The following is a 25852-nucleotide window of genomic DNA, read 5'->3' as shown; positions in this document are numbered from 1 at the left end:
TTTTTGAAGAGTTCTTGATGTCCTTTCTTCTAGTTGGAAGTGAGAATTAAGCTGTTTTCCCTGCTACTTCCTAAGGATAACCCTGGACTCCATAGACCTACTCTGGAAAAAATATCTTTGGTTGCAGCCTCATGTACCCAGCTGCAACTTGTGAGCTGGCATGAGGTTAACAAGCCTGTTTCAGATGCTGTGGTCCTAGGCCTTGGCAACCTGCTAACCAGAACAGAGCTAGCCTTCTGGGAGCAAGAGCTTGTTTAGGGAATCAGAGAAACTACAGGGATATGTTGCAGAGGCTTTTTCCTACTTGTAAGTTATTGAAGAGGAGTTGTCTTCTTAGAAAGTCTCAATAAGGTACCCTAGTGATACCATGTATGCAGGCCTCCAAACCATCTACTGGGTTCACTGGTTGCCACATCTGTTTAGGAGGATAATTGGTTTAAATCTCTGTAGAGCTCTGTAGTTCAAGAATCCTATATTAGTGGGAACATGGTAAAAGAAGTATTTGGCTGCAATTCAAAGATGCCTGTATATTTGGCTGCCCCCAGATTCATGAAGAGAAGCTCCTCTACTGGAACATGGCTGTTCGAGACTTCAGTATCCTCATCAACCTAATAAAGGTGAGTATGAAGAGGCTCCCTGTTCCATCTTACTGACTAACTGCAGAAACTGCCAAGGGGCCTGACTTCCAAAATGGGCCCTCTCAGCTCCTCCCCACCCTTTGTTGGGCACCTGTTTCCCCATCTTGTCCCTGTGCCCTGCCCATCCTGGATAACACCTTTCCTGCTTCCTGTGCAGTGTCTTTCCCTTGTCTGCCTTCCTCCTTCCAGTCTGTGCCATACTGTTTACTATTTAATGACTCCTTCCACCTGTCATTCCCCCATACTCTCTCACCACACCATGAATCTGAGCACATTCCCCATGGTCTCCATCTTCCAACTTCAATGCCTTCTTTATCTCTCATGTACACTTTGCTCTCCTCCACTGCATGATTTTGCCCAGACTGTTCCCCAAGCTTAGAATGTTTTTCTTTCCTTTCTGCCTCTTTCTTCAAGCTTCCCATCAAGGTTTGGGATCTCTGCAATGCCATCTTAACATTCCCTGTTGGAATCAATTCCTTGTTCCTCTATGCTCCCCTCTTCCTTTTCTTGAATTTCAGTTATAGTGATTACTTTATTCTTTGTGATTGATTTGTTGACATTTTGATGTGCCTCCTTCATTTTAGACGTCTGTACAACACTCAGAGCTGTGCTTTACACGGTGGGGAAGAGGCTGGGGTGCTCAGAGGAGCAGATCTCAGCTCTGATTTCTTGTCCTTCATCTTTCCAGGTGTTTGATAGTCGTCCTGTTCTGTTTGCCTGTTTGAAGGTGAGCAATAGACTGGGCCCTCTTTAGTGTTTATTCTTCCTTTGGATCAGCTGAGTGGAGTTGCTTAATACCTTGCCCACAAGCCAGTCTCCAGAATCTCTGCTGATAGGTAGTCTATAAAAGACCATGGAGATGTTTTCCTATATTAATTGGATAACCAGAGAAGCCAATTTTCCTATGAGTTTGAAAACTTAGTCTTAGAACTAGGATGATTGGCTTAAGGAGCAGTAGTCACTCCCTGCCATTCCTTCCCAGTCAACAGGAAGGAAGGAGGAGTGGGTGAGTCCTGGGAGCTGGCCTTCTGGTATCCTCCAGGGGAATATTCTGGATTAGCCCTAGATTTGGTGATATACACATTGGGTTAAGAGCTAAGGAAGGCAGTAGGGAGAATGCTTCTCCCCTTTCCCAGCAGTTCCTTCCAGGAGATGGTGCCCCATACTGTTGTCTCCTGGCTTCTCTCTTCCTCTTTACTCACACCCCCCACTGATGCCAGTGTGAGGGATGGTTGAGAAGGGGGAGTCCTTTTCCTGATGGGTGAATTGGGCAGTTGGTCATGTGCTTCCTCAGCTCTACCCAGTTTATTTCTTTTGAGAGTAAGTTGCCCTCTGGGAGCTGGGGCTCCCCTCAGTTCCTCTGTGCCTTCATTCTCAAGCTGAGCAATACCCCACACATTGACTGTGTGTGCGGCAGGTAAGGATGCTTAACTCAGGACGCAACAGGCCTGTTTAGCCTTTGCATTAAGCTGTATTCTCTGAATTAACCTTTTGAACCCTTTCCGATTTATTTTTTACATATAAAAGAAAATAAACACTCTGGTCTGAGAAATGCTATGCTGCCTCAGGCAGGGAGGGGCATTTCCCATGAAAGACCTCAGCGAGAGGTCCTCACCAGCTTCTCTCTTCTCTTCCTCAGTATGGGCGTCTCTTTGTGGAAGCATTTCTGAAGCAGTGTATGCCGCTCCTAGACTTCAGTTTTAGAAAACACCGGGTAAGAACTGAGAGCAGAGAGCACAGGCATGCTCAGTGTAGTGGTTCAGAAAGTATGTCCACAGTGGCTCCTGGGCAGCCATGGGGACAGCTCCCTCACCCTGGCTCTGGACACAGACTGACGCAGGCACCTCTGGTCACCAGCCCTCCCAGAGACGCCCATGGAGGACTGACGATTCCCTAGTGGACCCACCTTCCGACTTCTGCTCCAGAGCCGAGGATGGTTTCTTTTAGCCTGGTTTTATTATGCTACTGCCGTCCCAGGACCTCACATATTAGTGTGTCATTTGTTTCTGTGTACTTTTCTGGATCTGGTCTCAGGAATTACAAAAAAAGGAAAGAAAACTCATTTGTGTCATAAACTGCACTGTAAGCCCAGAGTCCTAACCACTAGACCACCAGGCAAGTCCAGGAGATGATTTCTTGCATATATTTACCAAGTTGAACTTTGCAGAACACTCTCACAATATTCGGTTGGTCCCTCATAGCTCAGAAAGAGAGGGGAGGACAGCCAGTGAGCACTCCTCCTTCTGTTTGAGAGCCAAATCCATATAAACTTGAAAAATTATGAATCACTGTGTTGTACACCTGAAACTTATAAAATGTTTAATCAACACTACCTCAGTTTGAAAAAGAGATGATTATCCATCTATGGCTTGAACCTGAGGCTTGATCCTCTTTGGTACTCTTGGTTGCAAGGATATCTTGCACGTAAAATGAAATGAGAATGTTTCATATGGCATTTGTGCATGTTGTTGGTTGTAGGAAGATGTTCTGAGCTTACTGGAAACCTTCCAGTTGAGCACGAGACTGCTTCATCACCTGTGTGGGCATTCCAAGGTAAGAGGGAAAGCAGGTCACAATTGTTGGTTTAATCTGTGGTTGCTCTTTGGAGATCCAGGGGCTCCAGTGCCTTCTTCCTTTTTTACCCTTCTTAAGTCTTTATTTCTGAGACTATGTCTGTCCAACGGCAGTTTATCAGAGTGGTCAGAGCCTCAGTTGCTGGCTGAGATTGGGTAATCATCTCGAGGGAAATTTCTGCATCTGAAATTTGACTCAAACTCCATAGCCCTGTTTCTTCTGGGGCCTCTTCTTTGGTGACAGAATGTTGGTGGATGTATAACTACGTACCATACTCTGGGCAGGAGGAATATTATGGAAGTGATGACTCTACTGGAGACGAGAAGGAGTTCTAAAAGCAGCTGTTTTTAGAGCTTTTCTGCTGTATTATTTCCTAGTCAAGGAACACATCTGTCTCTTCTGAGAATATTTTAGCATTCAAGGACTTTTCCACTTAAAGTGTACAGTTGAGCCCTTGTCACTTTTTGTCTGAAGGGGCACAGAACTGTGGAATTGTGAAGTCACTGGCAGGCCCTTGATTCTTCCACCCAGTGCCTGTCATTCACTTCCTCCCCTGCTTCTAAATTTTTAAGGTGCTGAAGGGTGGAATTTTAAGGACTCCCTCCACTAAAAAGGGGTACTTTCTATTGATTAATGTCAGTATAATATATGTTCAAGAATATTTTAGGTAAATTCATTGATAATTGATCAATGAGAGATGATGATGAGGAACTGAGAGGTATTGGTGATATGTCTTCTAGGCTGCTTTAGCTTAAAGGACAGCTACCATTCTCTTCAGAGTACTCTCAGTTCAGCTCAGTTCAGTCGCTCAGTCGTGTCCGACTCTTTGCGACCCCATGGACTGCAGCACGCCAGGCTTCATCACCAGCTCCCGGAGTTTACTCAAACTCACGTCCATTGAATTGGTGATGCCATCCAGCCATCTCATCCTCATTATCCCCTTCTCCCACCTTCAATCTTTCCCAGCATCAGGGTCTTTTCAAATGAGTCAGGTCTTGACATGAGATGGCGAAAGTATTGGAGTTTCAGCTTCAACATCAGTCCTTCTTCCAGTGAACATTGAGGACTGATTTCCTTTAGGATGGACTGGTTGGATCTCCTTGCAGTCCAAGGGACTCTCAAGAGTCTTCTCCAACACCACAGTTCAAAAGCATCAATTCTTCGGTGCTCAGCCTTCTTCACAGTCCATCTCTCACATTCATACATGACTACTGGAAAAACCATAGCTTTGACTAGATGAACCTTTGTTGGCAAAGTAATGTCTTTGCTTTTTAATATGCTGTTTGCTGCTGCTGCTAAGTCACTTCAGTCATGTCCGACTCTGTGTGACCCCACCCCATAGATGGCAGTGACCAGGCTCCCCCGTCCCTGGGATTCTCCAGGCAAGAACACTGGAGTGGGTTGCTATTTCCTTCTCCAATGCGTGAAAGTGAAAAGTGAAAGTGAAGCTGCTCAGTCGTGTCTGACCCTCAGCGACCCCCTGGACTGCAGCCTTCCAGGCTCCTCCGTCTATGGGATTTTCTAGGCAAGAGTACTGGAGTGGGGTGCCATTGCCCTCTCCGAATATGCTGTTTAGGTTGGTCATAACTTTCCTTCCAAGGAGTAAGCGTCTTCTAATTTCATGGCTGCAGTCACCATCTGCAGTGATTATGGAGCCCCCAAAAATAAAGTCTTCCACTGTTTCTCCATCTGTTTGCCTTGAAGTGATGGGACCGGATGCCATGATCTTTGTTTTCTGAATATTGAGCTTTAAGCCAACTTTTTCACTCTCCTCTTTCACTTTCATCAAGAGGCTCTTTAGTTCTTCACTTTCTGCCATAAGGGTGGTGTCATATGCATATCTGAGGTTATTGATATTTCTCCCAGCAGTCTTGATTCCAGCTTGTGCTTCATCCAACCCAGCATTTCTCATGATGTACTCTGCATATAAGTTAAATAAGCACGGTGACAATATACAGCCTTGACATACTCCTTTTCCTATTTGGAACCAATCTGTTGTTCCATGTCTAGTTCTAACTGTTGCTTCCTGACTTGCATACAGATTTCTCAAGAGGCAGGTCAGGTGGTCTGGTATTCCCATCTCTTTCAGAATTTGCCACATTGTGTTGTGATCCACACAGTCAAAGTCATTGGCACAGTCAGTAAAGCAGAAATAGATGTTTTTCTAGAACTCTTGCTTTTTCCATGATCCAGCGGATGTTGGCAATTTGATCTCTGATTCCTCTGCCTTTTCTAAAACCAGTTTGAACATCTGCAAGTTCACGGTTCACGTATTGCTGAAGCCTGGCTTGGAGAATTTTCAGAGTACTCTACCAGACTACTATTTGGGGAATGTGTCTCTGGTCTATACTGGCAGGGCTTATGCTCTTGTTGAGTGTTCAGGGTGTTAGGAGTTCGAAAGTTTCTGTATAGGAAACGTGAAAGCACGATGATAAATGCGGATGAATTGGTTGTATTTGTTTCCGTTCAGATTCACCAGGACACAAAACTCACCAAACATGTGCCTTTGCTCAAAAAGACCCTGGAACTGTTAGTTTGCCGAGTGAAAGCCATGCTTATCCTCAACAATTGCAGAGAGGCTTTCTGGCTGGGCAATCTTAAAAATCGGGACTTGCAGGTAAGCCTGGGACCCTACCAATGATAATCTCCTTCTCTTCTCTTCTTTTCTTCGTGAGAGCATTGGAAAGTATCTAAGGAAGGTGACCTAAGCTCCACTCTCTCAATACTCAAAACTACTTTTCTCTTAAGTGACTGTTTAGCTCTTAAAGTTACTTTGTTCTTGGGCCCTGGTTGCAGGTTGCACCCCTCAGCAGCAGCAGCAGCAGCAGCAGAGGCACCAAAACATACCATTGATTTATTAATTAAAAAGGCCTCAGACAGAGAAGCAGATCAGGAAAGCCTTTTTCTACAACTATGGAGAAACTTTTTTTTGTTGTTTAGTTTTGTTTTTTTCCCTCTAAAAGCAGTCTGTTCTATTCCTGAAATTATTCTCTGTGCTGATTTTTTTTTTTTTTTTTTTTCTGACTGATTTTAACAAGTAAGCATTTCTTATTTCTTTCAGTTGTCTGACTGATGGGCTGAAATCTTGTGTTGTTTATACTATTTCTTTGGTGTAACACCATTTTTCAAATACAGCCCAAGCCCTTATCATTCATGTTTATAATATCTGAGTCTCATAATTCATACATGAAAATAATAAATCCCCATAGTGTTAGCTTCCTTTCTTTACATCAGTGTTATTAGGTAGATACTCTTGTTACTATGAGAATTGAAGCTCAGAGAGGTTAAGTAACTTTCCATTCAGCAATATGAGTGCAGAAAAGGTTTGAGTCCTAACAGTCCTCATCCAGATTTGGTATTCCTAAACCACTTTAGTATACTATCTTTCAGCCTCTAAATGGCCATTTGTGATTGGTGTGGGTTTTCTTTTTTTTTTTTTAGATTCAATTTAAAAAAATTACTTATCTATTTTTGTTGTTGGGTGTGCTGTGTCTTCATTGCTGCTTGAGGGCTTTCTCTCATTGCAGCACATGGGCTACTCTAGTTGCCGTGTACAGGCTGCTCACTACAGTGGCTCCTTATTGCGGAGCTTGGGCTCCAGGGCTCTTGGGCTTCAGTAATTGCTGCACGTGGGCTCAATGGTTGTGGTGCACAGTGCTTGAGGCGTATGGGATATCCCCAGACCAGGGATTGAACCAGTGTCCCATGCGTTGGCAGGCAGATTTTTAGCCACTGGACCACCAGGGAAGCCCTGTATATAGTTGATGTGTTGATGTTCATGTTCACATACTTTAAGGTATTTGAGAAAGTTTAGAATCATATTGAGCATTACCTGAAAGAGTCACCAATACAATCTGGCCTTGTAAAACTAGTATGATACTAGAATACAAAGATGAATCTTTTGTAAAACTGCATATTGTGTGAGAGCCAGAAGCATCTCAGAAGCCTTGGGTTGATTATCACTTCTCTAGCTGCTGGATCATAGGTTGGTGTCTGTGTTTGATCATATTTGAATGACTTTCTTTGCCTTGCCTGTAAACTTAAGCCTTTCTCCCCTTGAGACCCATGTGTGATCATTATAACCCACCATTTGTCTTGGCCCATTCACATTCAGGGTGAAGAGATTATATCCCAGAATTCCCAGGAGAGCCCTGCAAATGAGAGTGAGGGTGACACATCATTCCAAGGAGCAGAGGTGCGTGCAGGACGTCTCCCGCCCAAGTTACAATTACTTCCTTCCGTGGCCATCTCTGTTCCCTCTAAAAAAGGCTTCTGCACTTAGGTGAATTCTGTGAGGGCCAGAAAACACACACACACACACACACACACACACACTCTCACACTCTATTATAATCACTGTTGAGTATCTCAAGTTGTGCCGTATGTTATACAGTTGAAAATTCCCTTCCATTGTAGCCTCTTGTTTTCCCTGAATTCGTATCTGAAACCATTTTAGAGGGGAGATAGAAAGAGGTCAAAGTGTTTTGTGAGTGTTGAGAAGAATGAGTTAAACCGTTTAAACATGTTGTTTGAATATGCAAAATAGAAATGTAAAAGCCAAAGCACAGAATCAAAAGCTGTCACTACTGAGGACTACAATAATAGTGGTAGTCTTTATGCTCTTCTGGGCTACTCCTGATGCTGTTGAGATTTTAAAGCAAAGAAAAATATATTTATAAAAGTTTCTTACAATTTGGGCAGGTTATAGATATCGAGAATCTCAGATTTAAGAATCTGGATATAATTTGTAATGCCATTTGAGGCTGTGAAAAGATCACTTAGTATGAAAAATTATTTTATTACATGGTTCTCTGTTTTATTTGTATCGAATGCCTCCACCTTGTTCTCATAAAAAAGTTTGAGGCAGACAATATTCTATTTGATGCTTTGTCCTAAGCAAACCTCTCAGATTAGATTTTGCAGATCAGAGAGAATCTTATGCTGGATTCCTGTTGTATTTTGAATTTAACCAACATTTCATTCTATACTGAATGCCCATTTTATTCCTGTGTCATATACATGCTGTAGTGCTGTGGGCTTATTTAAAAATCACACATGGTTGGGTTGCCGAATGGCCTAAGTCAGTATCAAAATGGCTCCCTCTATCATCTTGGCTTCAAGGCTTTAAGGCCATGATAGGAGAATGGAGCAGCTTCGGATTCTTTTCTCAAAAGAATGGTTTAAACCTATCAATGGTTTTTACAGTGAAACAGTGCAGTTGTACATGCTGTGGGAGCAGTGTTGCAAGTCGTGAGGTTGCTCAGATGACCCCAAATAATTATCATTTGCCTCTTAGGGTGGCGAAGAAGATAAAGCAAGTGATGGAGAAAAGGAGCGAGAGAGTGATGAAGATGAGAGTGATGACGACTGAGTAGGCTACAGAAAGGTGCTCCTTCCCGTCCTTGCCAGCCACTCACCACAGTGTTCAGGGTCACAGATGCTGCCGGTCTGCCTAACTGGAAGCACCCTATTTTGTTCTTAAAAAGGGGGTTCTATTGAATCAACTCAATTGTGGATTTCACGGATTGTCTACTAACGTTAAAGACAGCGGCTTAACATCTACTATATTAAAGACGAAGGTAGCATTGCTTACCCATTTGGGTGAACGCGGCAGAACAGTCATGATTCTAGGCTTTGGGAGCTGGTTTTGAAACTCTGGATTTATTCTACAATTTAAGCTTGTACCAGTTTTCAAATAAATTCTAAGTTCTACCTCAGCTACCTTTTGGAATTTCCTTTGTAGGTGGGACTGAATTGGAGTTTGTGCAGAGAAATAATGGAGAATTAAAATGATATGTTCCCTATTAAAAGGACTGTCTTATTTGACATGAAAACACATTTGTGATCTTTTTGGAGGAGTTACAGATTTCTTTTAGTGCTCAAAGAAAGTCAAACATTTGGCTGCATTTTAAATTTTTTGGTGGTTATGTAGACATATAAGACAAAGGTGAAAAGGGCAGCATCCAACTCCTGTTAACTTTGCATAAATTTTATTTCCACATTATTCTGAGTTATACCTATAATCTAGTTATAAGAATACTACAAAATGGCTTGTAGTTGATTAAAAATAGAACATTAAGCATACACTTCAGCTAAAATGGGGAACTCTTCATGTCTTCTGCTCTTATTTCAGTGCCAGACTGTTAATATTTAATATTTGTTAATATTTCTACCTACTTTCATACTCTCCAGTAATGTTAGGGTGTGGCTGGTTAGGTTTTTATGTTGTTTTTTGGTGGGGAGGTTAATCATTGACCTATATACACATTTTTGACCCCTTCATCCTCATGTACATAGGAATCCATAATTCCCTTCCTTGACATTCTTTGTTTCTCCACCTCATTGTGGTTTTAGTGTTGAAATGAGGTCACAGTAGGCTCATTGGTATATATGGTTTAATGGTTCTTTATCACATGGTACATGTCAGTGCTAGTTTGACTCTCTTTCAAATGGTTGTTCAGCTTTACAGTGGAAATGGTCTCCTCCCTTGCTCTGTCACTGGCCCATTTTTGGAGGGAAAGGGAGGAGAGGGGCTCCTGAATTGTCACCGCCTGACTGGAAAGCAAAATAGCTGGGACAAGCAGTTTCCTTTACAGGGACAGCTCTATGTAAGCTTCAGGCACATAGCGAAAGACATGGTGTGAGGAACAGGAATCAAATGGGACCCTTTACTTGGAATGTTGCAAGGCAAAGGTACACTTCTTGTATGTTGCATACAGCAAGAGGATGGAGCGTAACATCTGTTTGCACATGGTCACTGTCATCTGAATCTGAGGTTCCTTAAGTCCAGTGGGCCACTGGTGCTCCCGGCTAATGATTTTGCAAAAGGCTGACTTGTCTGAAACTCTGAAGGTCCCAGTCCACTTTGGTGGCTGAGCTGTGATGACCCTGCCAAAGACAGAATCCACTCCACTGAGGCGGACAGGCTGAGGCTTCCTGACCAGCCCTTTCTTGTTGTTCATGGTTCGGAGCTCTGATGTGTGACAGGGCAACTTGGGACTCACCCCAGGCTCCAGGAAAGGGCTGTCTAGGACTAGAGTGACCTCTTGAAAGCACAGCTGCACTTCAAGGTCAGAAGGGGTATGTGGGAAGCAGGGGGAAGCCCTAAAGGGGTGCTTGGAAGAAGGGGTAGGTGTTGTATGCCGCAGCCATTGGAAGCTCTCATCCAGTGGGGTCCATGGTGACCAGAGCTGGTATCCTGCCATTGACAGTCCTAGAGGAGAGGAATCAGAACATGGAATTTCCCTAGCATGCTTTTGGTGAGGGTAGGGCTGTTCAAATTCACATCTCTGTCTCAGTATTAACTTTACCTTACTCTGTAGTTCTCATGAACACAGATTCCAGTACTTTGTTAGGATACAAGTAATTCTATAAAGGGCAGTAGAGGATAGTGACAAGTATTGAATCTGGTAACTGCTGTGTGTACTTTATTAAACCTAATCACAAGCCTCTGAAGGTAGGTTTTTACCCATGGTACAGATGAGGAAATGGATTTGTCCAAAAGAGTAGCCCTGTTTGGTATTAGGATCTGTGCTGTGTTGATAACTGCTAAAGACAGAATCTGTGCCTCTCAGGTGGCAGAGGCTGCTGGCAGTCCATGGTGAGACATTATTTGTGGATGGGTGCTCAAAAAGGCCTGTCTCACCAGATATTTGTGACTAAATCACATGTACGTTATACCGTTGGTTCTCAAAGTATGATTCTGGGACTGGCGCCTTAAGCATCCTGTGGAAACATGGAAGAAATGCAGATTCTTGGGTCCCCTGCATTCTGCACTTAAACAAACCCTCCAAGGGAGTCTGATGCACCTTACAGTTTGAGAACTTACGCTTTTTCTTTAAGGAACTTCAGCTTTTACTATTCTTAATTATGGACAGTCAGAACCTCTTTTGACACGTGACCAGCTCTCTCAGAGCCCTGAGGTACTTACACACCACCTCAGAGGAATTACACAAGGCAGGAGGGGAAAAAGTTCCCAAGACCAGTCCTTTTTTAGTTTTTAAAGATTTTTCTGGTTCTATGTATGTGTTTTTTGGGCTTCCCTGGTAACTCAGCTGGTAAAGAATCTGCCTGTAATGCAGGAGACCCTGGTTCAATTCCTGGGTCGGGAAGATCTGCTGGAGAATGAATAGGCTACCTATTCCAGTATTCTTGGGCTTCCCTGGTGGCTTAGCTGGTAAATGATCCATCTGCAATGAAGGAAACCTGGGTTCGAAGCCTTGGTTGGGAAGATCCACTGGAGAGGGGAATGGCTACCCACTCCAGTGTTCTGGCCAGGAGAATTCCATGGACTATACAGAATTAGAGAGTCACAAAGAGTCGGACATGACTAAGTGACTTTCACTTCACTGGGTATGTTTTGTTTTTGTTTTTGTTTTTTTATCTGTGAAAGACCCACTGGTTGAGATTTTTTCCTTTCTTCTTTGAAGATAAAGGAAAAGGCGTCGAGGATATGTTGCTAACTCAAAATTTACCCAAGTAGAATTTAGACTTTCCATCTTTCTACTTTAAAATTGTCAGTATATAAAGGATTTCACTGAATTCAAGAGAGATGTAACATTTATTCAGCACCTACCTACTATGATAAGGGGCATGGCAGACCCTTTTCTTTCTAGTCAAGTGTATTTCTCTGTATCTTCACTATTCTTCCACAAAGGTAGCAGCAAATGGGATCCCATCCCACCCAGTAATGGCCCAGGAGAAGTTTGACACCCTCACCATAGTTTGTGAGACAGTGAAGTTTGTTTTGAAAAGAGAATTGTTGGTGACATTTGAAACAGAAGACCTGCCTCTGACAGTGGTTAGTAGAAAGAAGATTTGTTGATTTCCTCCAGCTGGGAATGTTTCTCCTGAGGTATGCAAGCTCTTGTGCATACTGTGTTCAAATACGTGGACTGCCTTAGGATGAGAAAGTGACAACCAAGGGATAGTTATCTGTTCGAAACAGCCTGTGAAAGGCTTCTGACCCTAAGAGCACACATCCAGGATCAGGGCTGCTCTGGTACCCCATCAAGACAAGGTAGGGGTGGAGAGTGTTAACTCTGAATGTATGATACGGAAAAAAAAAAAAAAAATCCAGGAGCCCTTCCTTGTCTCTTGCGAGGATATAGGGCCAGAGGGAAAAGACTTGATCAATGTCCAGCCGAAATACTCAGCAGAACCAACATGGGGTGAAAGAGGACGTCTGACCCCAGGTCCCTTCCACCACTTTTACATAAGGATCAAATAAAGCTAGTTCACCGCTCGCTCCTACCAGCCACGAGTCTCCATCATCCACTTCAGGAGGATTTGAACCTAGTCAGTCTGTTCAAGCTGCTCTAAGAGCTCCCAGGTAGGGAACACCTGCTCCTAGCCCCAAAGGTTTTCCCTTCATACCCTTCCTCCCATGTCAAGAAACCCAGTCCCTTCATTTCCGCACCTGGGAACGGGGAAGACAGCGTCAAAGTGCAGCTGAGGTCCTTATGAACTGTGATCCCGAGGGGCTGGAGCTGCCCTGAGAGGAGCAGGCTTCCCCTCCCTACCCCGGGGCAGGGGCCAGACGGATCTGGCCGAGGCGGAGGTGGTGGTGGGAACCCGGGCTCGGTCCCACCATCCGGGCCGTGGTCTCACCTGCTGAACTCCGCGGGCCTCACGCTCCAGAGTGGCGGCTGCTGTTCCCTGGCCGCATCTTCTCCACCGGGTGCTTGGCAACAACCTTTGTGACCCAGGACCGTAGCAGCGGGGTGGGAGGGGTTGTGGGGGAGCGGGGAGAGCCCGAACCGCGGAAGGGCCGCGGTGAGGGGGCGGGGATCGAAGCGCCCCGTTCGCTCGGAGCCCCCATCTCACTGGAACACCTGGTCCGGGATTCAGCCTTCAGGAGTGCTGAACCGAATTCTGTTCCCCTCCGCCTCTTGCCCACCTCGCCACAGCGATGTGCCTTTGATCTATCTGGTCAAAGAGGACTACGGAGCCCATTTCAAAGACTGGCCAGGAACCTGCCTGCATAAATGTCAGGGGAGGGGGAGCTGTGGTTAGTATTAAAAGGTTAGCGCTACCCTTTAAACCCTGCTCTGAGTTACCCAGAGTTCTGAAGGCTTTTGTGGCTGCATTGAATAATCCCAGTGCAAGGACCCGGACAGGTGTTCCCCTGTCAAGATGGAGAAAGATAACTCTCTCCTTGACTTCCCAACCAAAAACTTTGCTTTCTGGTAAACTTCAAAAAGGAAGATTCTCATTCTCAGAAAGCTAAAAAACTGACACTTTCACCTTAGTAAAAGAGTGATTTGGCTACTTTTAAACTTCATTGCAAACAATTACTCTTTAAGGCCGGGGGAAGGGAGGTCTACCCAGTTGACTCTTATATCCACAGTGCCTGACTATCCCAATGCCTGGTAGGGTGCAGTATTTGTAGGAAGAATTAACTAATGGCCCACCTGCGCTTCCCTTACCCAGAAAACCGCCTATGCACTTTGTGAACCGACGGAACGCAGCGCAAACAGCTGTCAGGTTTGTGTGACTCTAGGTGAAGCTGAAGGGGAGAGACTGGGCATCTCTGGGATGGGTCAGGCTGAGATACTGGTTTGGAAGACCAAATAGTCTTGAGGGACTTGTCAAGAATTGTCAGATGCCCACTGTGTGTATGTGTGTCCTTGTGGAAGGAGAGATAAGTGGAGAGAGTTGGAGAAGGTTGGTGGCAGAGAGGGGAAAGGGACAGAGAATGATGAATCTTGGAAGAGACTAAAATGATTTTAACTTACCACTTTTTACCCCAGTAAGTTTATTTTTATTTTCCTCTTGAATAATTTTGCATAGTTGCAATTTTTTTTAAAGTGTATTTTGTTTTCCGTTTCAGTTTATCATCTGTGTTATGCTGCCATAGTATTTTTCCTGATTAGCATTTAAATGACTGCATAATACTGCTCTGAGTGGCTATATCAATAGCCATTCCCCAACTGTTGAGATTTTTAAAAAACAGATTATCTCAAAGAACACCTTTGCGCTGCAAGTGTTTTTTTTTTTTTTCAATAATTTTGTTAAATAATTCAAAAACTTTGAAAATGTGTACAGCTCTTGCTTACAATTTTACAAATTTCCTTCTGAAGAGACTGTCAGTTTACAGTGTGATCAGCTAATTGCGACGTTTACCGATTTCCCCTCAGCCTCTTCAAAACTGAAAAAAATAACGTTTGTTCACTTGATAATTGCAAAGTGGCACATCATGTTCTGTTGTTTAAAAGGCATTCTAAAAATGATTTGTATTTAGTGTGGTTTAATTGGCTATGCCCAGCTTGGTTTGGACACAGCTCGCAAGCTTACTTTGAAGCACCTGAGAGAAGGGGTGAATGTGGACCCATGCGCCGCCCCCCGCCCAACGACCATAACCGCCAGAGACGGAGGTGGGTATTTGAGGGGGATCTTTGCATCTGCGCACCCTATTTTCCTCGTCGGCTTGGGGCGGGTCTGTTCAGGGGCGTGGGAGCAAAGCGAAGACGCCACCGAGGACTTGACAGTGCGCAGGCGCGCCACAAGGCCCTGGGATTCGTGGGTACCCAGGCAAGGGTGTGGGAGAGCGGCGCAGGCGCCCTGGAGGCCTGGAGGGTCGAGGCGCCTGCGCAGTCGCGCTTCCTCAGGCAGCAGCCATGGCGGGACAAGAGGATCCGGTGCAGCGGGAGATTCACCAGGACTGGGCGAACCGGGAGTACATTGAGGTCATCACCAGCAGCATCAAGAAAATCGCAGACTTTCTCAACTCATTCGGTCAGCGGGCGAGCAGGGGGAGGCTGGGAAGAGGGAAGCCCGCTGAGCGAGGGCGCTGAGAAGCTTTGAAGGGGAGTCTTGAGTGCCCTAGGCTCCTGCTGATTTTCGCTTCCTCCTTCAGGCCGCACCTTCCCCCTCTCGCCCTGACCCCGGGCTCCACTGGACAGTCCCTGGAGGGGAGGGGGGGGGAGGCGCGGTTATCCTGCCCCAGACTGAGCTCATCGGCAGCTTTGCCTTTACCCCGGATCCATTATCGAGTCTTTCCTTTTCCCGGACATGTCCTGGCAACCCCGTCCTTCGTCTGCGCCTTTTCTTCTCTTCAGTCGCCTCCCTTCCTCCTCTGTGCTTCGTTTCCAGTTCCCACTTGGCGCTCAGATGCAGCATGATCTTGTCACTGCCCTGTAAAGACTCTAGAGGTGTCCCATCTCCTTTCTGGTCGAGCCTTCTAGTCGCCCCTCCGGCCCCTCCTGTCAGTCCCTTCTTGTCCTGTGCTGAGCGGGAGCAGATGAGGGCAAAGTAAGGTCCACATCTTGTCACGCCATGGACATCTCTGCGTTGCTAGTATGAAACCGACAGTGGGTGTTCTGCTTCTAGAAAAATCTTTCCTAGGCATTAGCCTACTCGTGACAGTCTTAAATTCTTTCCGCTTTGTCGCACACCCTTCTGGACAGCAAGCCCGTAGCGGAGACCCCTACTTCCAGTTCTTCAAGTGTTTCTTTGACAGAACTGAGCACTTGGTAGACTTTCTATGTCATCACAAGGAGTGGGAATGACATTTTTCCAACTGGTGTGCTTCTGGTCCATTGTTTCAGCAGTGTTAAATGGTTAAGATTAAGGAGGGGTCAATGATGTATAAGAAAAGATTTCAAAAGGAATTATTTTCTAGCTGGAGAACCTGACACATCCTAAGTAGTCTAAGGACAGAGCAAAAGTTTGATCAGAAGGCATCTGCAAGAGAGACTAAGTCTTGAGTACAAGGCTGTCTCTTAGGCTCGGTGGGGGAAAAAGCATCATTTTCCTGCCTTTAAAGAATTTCTGTCTTGAAGATGAAATAATGACAGCTTCAGAACAAAGCAGAATATTGTTTATGTTTTAATATATTTACATACAAGGTGTCTTGGGGTGGTGGATTTCCTCACTCAGGGAATGGGAGGGATGTTAGTATTAATGAGAGACAAGAATAGGATAAATTTTATATCAGTGACACAAATTCACACGTATAACTTCCTGTAATGGTTGTAATAGGAAAATGGTAGTCAAGAAATCATAGAGCTCATGTATCCTGAAATTATTTTTTAAAGTTCTATGCAAACTCTTCCAGTGTTAGTTCTCCTGATTGTCTCTTCTGCTTCCCTAGAGAGATGAACTATTACGAGGGTTCTTTAGGGCACTTTATACTCATAACTTTTCCTCAGAGGAAGGACCAGATAAAATATTCCATGCACAGGGAGGGATAGAGTGATGACAGAATGGCATCTTTGAAACTTTGGCTTAGACTGGGGAGGCAGTGGAACGTGGTTGGACAAATAACTAACAAAGAATTTTTACTTTTTAAAAGATATTTACTTATTTGGCTGTGCTGTTCGACCTTTGTTCAGGCAACTGGGATCTTTGGTTGTGGCATGTGGGGTCTAGTTCCCTGACCAGGGATTGAACCTGGGCTCCTTGCATTGGGAATACAGAGTCTTAGCCATCGGACCACCAGGGAAGTCCTGAGAGCCTTTACTTTTAAAACCAGAAGTAAAAGACTTCATTTATATGGTAGGCATTAATATCTGATACGTAGACAGAGAATATCCTAACAGAATATTAAGAAAGTCAATTCAGTAAATCAAGCATCTAAAATAAGTTAAACTGGGGCTGTTTTTCATAATTAAAAGTGACCTAGTGTCTCAATTCCCCCAGTTTGTATCTAGATAACGTAATAACTTCATTTCTGAGCATTTAATCATATTAATCTACCTGCAATGCAGGAGACCCCGGTTTGATTCCTGAGTCGGGAAGATCCCCTGGAGAAGGGATAGGCTGCCCACTCCAGTATTTTTGGGCTTCACCAGTGGCTCAGTTGGTAAAGAATCCACCTGCAATGCGGGAGACCCCAGTCTGATTCCTGGGGTTGGGAAGATCCTCTGGAGAAGGGAATGGCTACACCCACTCCAGTATTCTTGCCTGGAGAATTCCATGGACAGAGGAGCCTGGCAAGCTACATACAGTCCATGGGGTTGCAAAGAGTCGGACACGACTGAGTGACTTTCTCTTTCAATCATATGAATAAATGTATAATAAACATGCATTCATCTCTGACATAAAACTTTTTGGCATGTTACTGTAGTTTTAGTTGGTGAGTCTTGGAATTAACCAAAAATTGAAGCATTTGAGCTTAGAATTTGTGGAGGAGAAATGTCTCTTTTCTTGCTATATAAGCAAGGAAATAAATTCTGCTGTGAGATTTTATCAAATACATGTGAGTTACATTTTATCAGATAGAAAACAGGCTTTTCTCTCTCTCTCTCTTTTTTTTTTTTTTAGTTTCCAGCAAGTCCTAGACTAAGGAAATAGACACACAGGATTCCAGTCTTTCAGGAGCTGGAAGAAATGGCTTCCCTTGGCTTCGGCCATTATTTTCCTCTAAGGTGGGGGTAATGGCCTAACATTAGCGATTACTAGGTGATTTTTTAAGATTTTAGAAAGTGGATTTAGGCCTTTTAAAGAAAAGAACAGTTAATTACAAGTAGAAATAATTAGGAAGCACAATTAAAGGGTAAAGCAATTTGACTTAGCAGTTAGATATACCTGAGGCAAGATCCCAAAGATTGACGGTATCACGATATAAGAGTTTAGACAAAGACCAACAGGCTGAGAAACTGGATAAATCATAAAGATAGATGAGTACATTGTCTTGGCATTGGATGACTCAGGATGAATGAATGTGGGATGTATTTTCCCATTCTAAGCCATTTGCATGACTCCTCCATTCTGATGTGTGGCTAGGGGGCTTGTATCATGTGTGTGATGTGATTTGGTGGCACAGAGGTTTAGCAGGTGTTTCCTCTAAGGGGGCATCTATAGCTGTTTGAAAATGGCAGCAAACCTACAGTTCTCACCCTCACCATAATAGGCTTGTAGGCCATGTGCTTTGGAGAGGGAATTGTTTTTCCAGGATACCTAATGATTCTGAACAGCTTTACCCTGTGATTCTGGCTGGTGAGAGTAGGGTTTTGATCCATTTGTGGTTTTCTCTTTGAGCATGGGAGGACCACTGGGACCTAAGGACACACGCATCATGATGTACCACAAGCATCCTAACACTAGGCCTATTCTGTACTTTGAATGGATGAAGTTTCTAAAAATAGATTGTTACAAATGATAGCTTTTTATTTTTATACCTTTTTTTCCTGACTCTGAAGCGAACACATGCAGAGACATGTAACCAAAAAAACAGAGTGTGTAGCTATTTTTAAATCTCCATTTTCTTAATAGTTAGCCAACAAATATTACTTGCCTGTTGTAACTCCAGCTGTGTGTCAGATGCTGTGAGAAAGGAATAAGTAAGAATAAATGGACAGAACCACTTCTAAAAGGTTTAGAATTTTGTTGGAGAAATAAAATCTTCCCTTGTGGCTCAGGTCTCCTGCCTGCAATGCGGGAGACCTAGGTTCGAGCCCTGGGTTGGGGAGATCCCCTGGAGAAGGAAATGGCAACCCACTCCAGTGTTCTTGCCTGGAGAATCCAGTGGACAGAGGAGCTTGGTAGGCTACAGTCAGTAGGGTTGCAAAGAATCAGACATGACTGAGCAACTTTGGAGAAATAAGATCTTATGAGAAAGACAATGTTGATTTTTGTAGGCTAAAGTTATGTGCAGTAAGAGTTCAGAGAAGTTGTTTGATAACTGGCATTTGTTAGCAGTGGTCATGTATGCACACCGTTAAACACCCTGATGAGGACACATGGCATTTTCAGTTACAGTCTGATGATAATGTACATATAAATGCATTGTGGTTTCAAATTTGTCCAGCTGCCAGGTTCTTTCCCAATATTTTGTTTGAACCAGTATTATTTAATGGAATCTGAAATAAGACTGAAGTTTCTAGAGTTTAACATGTTACATTTTCAGCAGTGCTTATCTGTGCAGGCCAGTAACACAGTGTTGTTCTTGGATTCTGACTCATCACCAGATTGACAAGAGCTGGAACAGAACAGCCACCCAGGAAGGAACCCTCCCTCTCACCACCCCACCCTTTCATTTTGGCCATGACTTTTTTTTTATGGGAAATGACAGGTTGTCAGTGATAACATGCGTGCTCATTCTGAATAGCCTTTGAGCTTCTAAAAACCAGGCTGAAAAGAGATTAGGTCCTGTTGGGCCTGGGAATTAGAAGCAGCAGCACTTGCAGATTAAACACACATACACACACACACACACACACACACCACCCCCCTGCCAAGAACATGTATTTGTATGGCTGAGTCCCTTTACTGTTCACATGAAACTATCACAACATTGTTAATTGGCTTACCCCAATAAAGACTGGTTTTGGTGTTTAAAAAAAAACAAACCCAATATTTAAAGGAAGAAGGAACAGTGTCCAGGATAGGCAAATCCTTACAGAAGAGGGAGGATTATGTCCACTTGGCAAAGACCTCTCAGAGGTCCACTTTGAATGGACTTGAAGGAGAATGCTGAGACAGGCAGGATGAGTTAAGATTTGGACTTGATGGAATGAAAGTCGAGGCAAGAATCAGGGTGTGGGAGATTTCTTAAATTGGGTGCTGAAGTACTTTTGCATAACATCTAGGGAAGAGTTGAAAGGGAGGATTGTGAGCTAAGTGTTAAATCACTGGGTGGGAGACTGTCTTGGAGAGCAGATATTTAGAACTTCAGAAGTGGGGATTATTGAGTGATGCCTGAATATCAGTGTTGGAGGAGGGTGGGAATAATTAGCGTGCCTGGAATGTGGAGAACAGTTGGAGGAAGAGCGGTCAAGTAATTTCTGTTGAGAAGTTTTGTAGGGGAAAAGGTATCTTAGAGCAAGTCTAGGTTTCCTTTTGGGCGAGGTGATAAAAGAGACTGGAAAAGTTAGAGGAAGAAAAGGAACCTTTTGCAGATGGAAGGCAGGCCCCACAGGGTTTTTGATGCTCTCCAGGTTTTCTCTTGTTCCAAAAGGCCTGTGCAGGGACTGTTGGGTCATCAAATGCCCCAAGAGCAGCAGCGTGGCAGGGCCTCCACGAGCTCAGCAGCACCACACCTTCTGTCCTTCTAGGGTCTGCTGCTTCCTTGACCTCTACTGTTCTTCCCTATTGAGATTATTTTCTTCCTCTTGTCATTTCCCCTCTCTTGGAAACTCTTGGTTTGCCCATTAATTATCAAGTGGCCATCTGTACAGCCTTGGTGTATCAGTTTTTTTAAATTTTCTATGGCTGCCATAACAGATTACCACAAATGTAGTCGCACAAACCACATACATTTATTATCTTAAGTCATGTACATCTGAAGTCCAGCAGTGGTTTGCTGAGGTGAAATCAGTGTCAGCCCAGAGCCTCCCTCCTCAGCTGGAGGTTCTAGGAGAGGAGCTGATTCCTTGCCCATAGCTTGTGGGCAGAACTCATTCTCTTGCAGCTGTAAGAATAAGATCCGTATTTCCTTGCTGGTTGTCAACTAAGGACTATGCCCAGCTTCTAAAGGTCACTTGCATCCCTTGGGTCATGGCCTCCTCCTTCCATCTTTGGAGCCTTCGATGACAGGTTGAGTCCTGCTCACATCCCTTGTCCTTCTTCTGCCTTTCTTGTGCCTTTCATGTCTACGTTTATGGACTTGTGATTACATGGGGTCCATCTGGGTAATCCAGAATCTCAAGGTCCTTCACCTTAGCCACATCTGCAAAGTCCTTTTGCCTGTGAGATACGTATTTGTGGGTTCTGGGGATTAAAGTCTGGACATCTTGGGGGGATCAGTATTCTCTGCCTGTCACATTTGGTAGGAGGTTAAGCAGATCCTCCCTAAGCAGCTGTGTTCCTAAGATACTTCTCACCTTATCCTCCCACTGCCTTGCTTTGCCCACTCGCTCCCATTTGTGCCTTGCATGATACAGCATTCCTCCTCTTCATCTTAGGGGCCTGGCGTGTGTCTGTGTCTGGAATGGCATTAATCCTGAACGTCTGTCTTCTTTTGCCAGATATGTCTTGTCGCTCAAGACTCGCAACACTAAATGAGAAATTGACAGCTCTTGAGCGGAGAATAGAGTACATAGAAGCCAGGGTGAGTATGCCGGGCACCAGGCGTCCTCATGAGGCAGGTGTGGCTGTGTGAGAGAGAATACACATTCTCACTTGTTGCTGCAAAAACTGGGGAGCAGAAACAGGCTTAGAGAAGTTAAGTACCTTGCCTGAACTTAAACCTGCTTTCTGGGACTCCAAAGCTGTCCCCTTTTTATACCACTCCCCAGTTAACTAAGATATAAAAATTTAATAAAATTTTAGACCCTCTATTGCTTTTGAATTTATCTAATTGTCAGTTTTCCTTTGACAGGTGACAAAAGGTGAAACCCTCACCTAGGACTGTGCCATGCTGCTGCTGGGAAGTTTGCTTTTACAGCAGCCAGCCTCTCGTGGAAAAGGCCCCAGCAGCCTTCAGCTCCTTCCTCTCTCCTTAAAGAACAACAGGGCTTATTCTTGTTTTTCTTTTTTTCAAAAGTGTGGCCTTTGGGCTCTGCCATGTACACCCAGAAGTGTGATGTGGCGTGTGGGGAGGAGTCCGGGGCCCTCTCGGAAACATTGTTAGGCATTTTACCTCTGCAGTAACGTTCTGTAGAACTACATGTCAACACATTTGAGGCACTGAGAGCCAAAAACCTGGGACTCTGTCAAGGTCCTCCCCACCTCTCTCTCTCTCTCTCAGTCTTTCCTTATAGCTCTCATTGCCTGTGCATTGATTCTATAAACAGTCCTTGTCTTATTCCCACCTTTGGCTGGGTGTGGGAAGCAGTCCTGGCTGAGATGCCCTGGTGAGGTGGCTGCCAGAGAATGTTGTTGCTAACCCACCAGTTTCTTGTCCTTTTGGGGAGGTCAAGGCCAGGCCCCCACTTGGCTTGAAAAGGGACATTTTCAGAGTTTTCTGTCTGTCACTTGGGGTGTCTTTACCTCTCATATTTCCTTAATAAACTCCTCAACTTTATCTGACTGCTGTGATTGTGGTGGGGAGAGGAGCTAGAGACGGGGTGCACCTCTTCCACAGAAATCTGATGTGTGGGATTCTTAATCGAACAAAGCTTTCAGATGTAGCCGTTTGATCAAAGCCTAGGTGGCTTTCAAGCTGGAGCTCCCATATTCGGACTTTGAGCTCATTCATCCTGGGGATCCTTTGGTCATTCAGCAGACATTTACCAAGTACTTACTATGTAGGGACTTTATGCTCCAATAAAATATACAGTGTTGAATCAGGTGTGATGCTTACCGTCTATTTAAATACCAGCATCTACACAGTTTAACTGCAGTCCATGGCAGACTATGAGTTTTATTAGGTACAAGCGAAATGTCTACTTTTAGAAAGGAAATCGTTTAAACAGAAGTGTCTAAACTTTTCATTCTAGCATCAAAGCCTACTGTAAACTTGTGCCAACTCACTAGGCTTAACCCCCATATAGAATTTTCATTTTAGTCACGTAGAAGTCATTTCTCCCTATTCAGATCTTATTTGCCACTGAAGGTCTAGCTTAAGGCAAACCTCCTCCATAAAGTTGTCCTGTCTCCCTTTTCACTGAGTGCTGCACTGTTGCTTTTTCGCAGTCCCTTCCATCCTGCCATGCTAACACCATTTCAGCCCTGGGTTTGATCTTGTTCTTTGACTTAGCGTCTGCATCTTACAGTATATATGAGCACCTTAGGCTTGTATTGTCCAGCTGGGTACTTTGCAGAAGGCAGGCAGTCAGTAAATAGCAATTGAAATGCCTTGCAGAGCTCAAGCTGCAAGCACACATCTGTGCTTAGATCCTTGTTTAGACCTTTGGAAGACCATCTGAAGTAGGACCTTCATGTAAAAAGGTGATGTTACAATGGAGGCAAAACTGCCATCCTTTACTTTGGTAACAGCTGTTTTTGAACATTATTGAGCTCATCTGATATGCTTTTAACAGTTGCTTGAGATGGTTATTCATAATATCTTCCCTGTCCTTTCTGGGATAAAAAATTTATTCCTAAAGTTCAGGTTTTAGATTATCTGGTGCTCTGCAGTCAGTTTAACAGATACTTAACAAATTCCTACTATATTCAGTGACTATAATGAGACAGTAATAGAGGCAAAAATGATGGTAATCTTCCTTAGATGACATGTGAAAATGATAATTTTTTATGGTGCTATAGACATTCTTTAATGATATTAAAGTAATATTTCTAAAAGAAAAATAGTGCCCTAAATAATATGATGTTGCTAATGGTAAGCTACTAGTTGTCGGGAAAACAACTGGTATGGGAACCAGTGAGCCCAGCCTCTTCTAGTAGAGGTAACTGCTCCGTCTTACCTGATGCTTTGACGTGTCAGAGTGCTTTCCTGTGTAATCACCCCCTTTATATATTGAGCCTCAGCTCAGGGATATATAACTAGCATTATCTATAATTTATTGAGTGCTACCATGTGTTAGATGTGTTAAGTGCTATGTGTACTTAATGTCTTTAATCCTCAAGCCCTAACAAGTAGGCTTTCTTCATGAAAAAAAAAATTTTTTTTTTTAATTTTTTTTGATGTGGACCATTTTTTAAGTCTCTATTGAATATGTTAAAATACTGCTTCTATTTTATGTTTTGGTTTTTTGGCTGTAAGGCTTGTGGGATCTAAGCTTCCCTACCAGGGATCGAACCTGCAACCCCTGTACTAGAAGGCAAAGTCTTAACCCCTGGACCACCAGGGAAGTTCCCCCATGCACTTCTTTAGAGAGGCTAAAACTTGTGCCAAGTCATACAGAGTAAGTAAAGGTGCTAGAATATGGACATAGACGTATCTGACTCAGATTCTACTTCTGAATGTGGTAGATCTAAAACCAGATCTAAAACTTACTTTCTCGTTCCTAGTTCAATGCTATTAAATAATATTTAAGCTGCTACACACCCATGTTAGTTTTACCTGCCTTTCACTGTCCTTCCTTTGGTAAAGAAGGCTTCATGGGTTTTCCTGGCTCTGTCTAGCAAATGCTGTTCACATTGATGTCTGTGTTGTTTCGCTTCTTCCAGCTTCCTTTCTCTGAAGGCTTGTGTCATGTCTTTTCTGGAAGTCTTGCCTAAGGAATTTTATCAACTGGCACTTTCCCTGGCTATCTGTGGGTTTCCTTCTGAAAGACCGTGTTTGGTCAGGCTCCAGAAATTGGGATTTTATTCTCAGGTTATACACATCTTAGCACATAGGTCATTTCAGCCCATAAATAGTGTTATGCTAAACCACCATTTGGAGAAGACTCTTGAGAGTCCCTTGGACTACACGGAGATCCAACCAGTCCATTCTGAGGGAGATCAGCCCTGGGATTTCTTTGGAAGGAATGATGCTGAAATTCCAGTACTTTGGCCACCGTATGCGAAGAGTTGACTCATTGGAAGACTCTGATACTGGGAGGGATTGGGGGCAGGAGGAGAAGGGGATGACAGAGGATGAGATGGCTGGATGGCATCACTGACTCGATGGACGTGAGTCTGGGTGAACTCCGGGAGTTGGTGATGGACAGGGAGGCCTGGCGTGCTGCGATTCATGGGGTCGCAAAGAGTCGGACACAACTGAGCGACTGAACTGAACTGAACTGATACACATCTTTGCACATAGGTCATTTGAGCCCACAAATAGTGTTATGCTAAACCACCATTCATTTTGTCCCCAATGTGTTCCTTCAACTTAACGTAGAGTTCTGATACATTTTACTCTCACTGATGATGATAAAGTTATGGTTTGCATTTTAATCCATACTAAGTCACTCAGGTTTTTAAATTTAAACATAAAATGTTTTATCCATTTATAACAAAATTAAGATGTTGATAGGATAGCTGCTTTGATCTGACCCATATGGAGACTAGGAGTTCAGAGAGGTTAAATGTTAATATTGTACCCAGCTTTTCTGAATCAAGATTGTTCTCAGTCATCTCATCATCATTAACAAAGTTGTTCTAGATAAAAGAACTATCAAAACTCAACATCTAAGAAAAGCTAATAAAGAAATGGACAAAAGATTTGAACTGATAACTTCAAAGACAAAAGGATGACAAGGTCATGAAAGATCTTCAACATTGTTAGTCATTGGGAAAATATAAATTGAAGCCTCAGCCAGATACCACCATATGCGCTCTATCAGAATGGCTAAAATTTTTCAAAATGCACAAAATCCTGATAATACTAAGTGCAGGCAAGAATGTGGAGTGACTGGAACACTCACAGATTGCTGGCAGGAATGCAAAATGATATAACCCACTTGGGAAAACAGTTGAGCAATTTCTCACGAAGTTAAGCATGCACTGACTATGTCTCAGCAGTCTTATCTGTAGATGATTCTCACCTAAGAGAAGTGAAAACTTAACGGACACACACATAAAACCTGTATGCAAATGCTTATAGCTTTATTCATGATTGCTCAGTGTCCCTTAGCTGGTGAGTGTATTGTGGAGTACCACTTGGCAATGGAAAGGAATAAACTTGATACGTTCTACAATATTGATGAATCTCAAGCACACTAAGTGAAAAGCCAGACTCAGAATTCTACCTGCAGTGTGGTCCTATTATATGACCGTCTGGAAATTATAGAGATGGACGAAAGATGTATCAATAGTTGCCAAGACTTAAGCCTGGGAGTAGGGTTACACTCATTTTTGGGGGATGGGAGAGGGTGGATTGTTCTGTACTTTGATTGTCCTGATGGTTACATGACTATCCATTTTAT

At 43.7% G+C, this 25852-nt stretch overlaps 3 protein-coding genes across 4 annotated transcripts in view; 2 read left to right on the top strand and 1 right to left on the bottom strand.

Moving 5' to 3' along the window:
• The window catches only part of FANCD2 (FA complementation group D2), a 50657-nt gene extending 41728 nt beyond the window's left edge, over positions 1–8929 (top strand). Inside the window, exons 38-44 of the mRNA XM_055558215.1 lie at positions 546–617; positions 1327–1365; positions 2278–2352; positions 3117–3191; positions 5683–5829; positions 7327–7407; positions 8509–8929. Of these exons, the coding sequence (XP_055414190.1) occupies positions 546–617; positions 1327–1365; positions 2278–2352; positions 3117–3191; positions 5683–5829; positions 7327–7407; positions 8509–8583 (564 nt within the window). The 3' untranslated portion in view covers positions 8584–8929. The remainder of the gene's footprint in view (positions 1–545; positions 618–1326; positions 1366–2277; positions 2353–3116; positions 3192–5682; positions 5830–7326; positions 7408–8508) is intronic.
• A 105-nt stretch (positions 8930–9034) lies between these two features.
• FANCD2OS (FANCD2 opposite strand) lies at positions 9035–13694 on the bottom strand. 2 transcript variants are annotated; one of them, XM_055558224.1, is made up of 2 exons: positions 12822–13694; positions 9035–10425 (listed from the first exon to the last, which is right to left on the bottom strand). In XM_055558224.1, the coding sequence occupies exon 2, from the start codon at positions 10415–10417 to the stop codon at positions 9881–9883; it is 537 nt and encodes a 178-aa protein (XP_055414199.1). In that variant the 5' UTR covers positions 10418–10425; positions 12822–13694; the 3' UTR covers positions 9035–9880. The 2 variants fall into 2 exon arrangements, with proteins under 2 accessions (XP_055414199.1, XP_055414200.1); XM_055558225.1 differs by lacking the exon at positions 12822–13694 and adding an exon at positions 12631–12747.
• Positions 13695–14753: 1059 nt separating this feature from the next.
• BRK1 (BRICK1 subunit of SCAR/WAVE actin nucleating complex) lies at positions 14754–22119 on the top strand. Its single transcript, XM_055558226.1, has 3 exons — positions 14754–14948; positions 21122–21204; positions 21475–22119. Exons 1-3 carry the CDS (start codon positions 14831–14833, stop codon positions 21499–21501), a joined length of 228 nt encoding a protein of 75 aa, XP_055414201.1. The 5' UTR covers positions 14754–14830; the 3' UTR covers positions 21502–22119.
• The last annotated feature ends 3733 nt before the right edge of the window (positions 22120–25852 follow it).

This window comes from Bubalus kerabau, chromosome 20 (assembly GCF_029407905.1).
Source record: "Bubalus kerabau isolate K-KA32 ecotype Philippines breed swamp buffalo chromosome 20, PCC_UOA_SB_1v2, whole genome shotgun sequence".
NCBI lineage: Eukaryota > Metazoa > Chordata > Mammalia > Artiodactyla > Bovidae > Bubalus > Bubalus kerabau.
The sequence above is the reverse complement of the archived record's forward strand: the minus strand, read 5'-3'. Positions and strand labels throughout refer to the sequence as shown.

Excerpts from the sequence above, each read along its gene's own strand:
- FANCD2OS (XM_055558224.1), bottom strand. The coding sequence starts at position 10,417 with ATGGCAGGATACCAGCTCTGGTCACCATGGACCCCACTGGATGAGAGC.
- BRK1 (XM_055558226.1), top strand. The coding sequence starts at position 14,831 with ATGGCGGGACAAGAGGATCCGGTGCAGCGGGAGATTCACCAGGACTGG. Across the intron at positions 14,949-21,121 it reads AGACTTTCTCAACTCATTCG|ATATGTCTTGTCGCTCAAGA; the intron begins GTCAGCGGGCGA and ends TTCTTTTGCCAG. Across the intron at positions 21,205-21,474 it reads TAGAGTACATAGAAGCCAGG|GTGACAAAAGGTGAAACCCT; the intron begins GTGAGTATGCCG and ends TTCCTTTGACAG.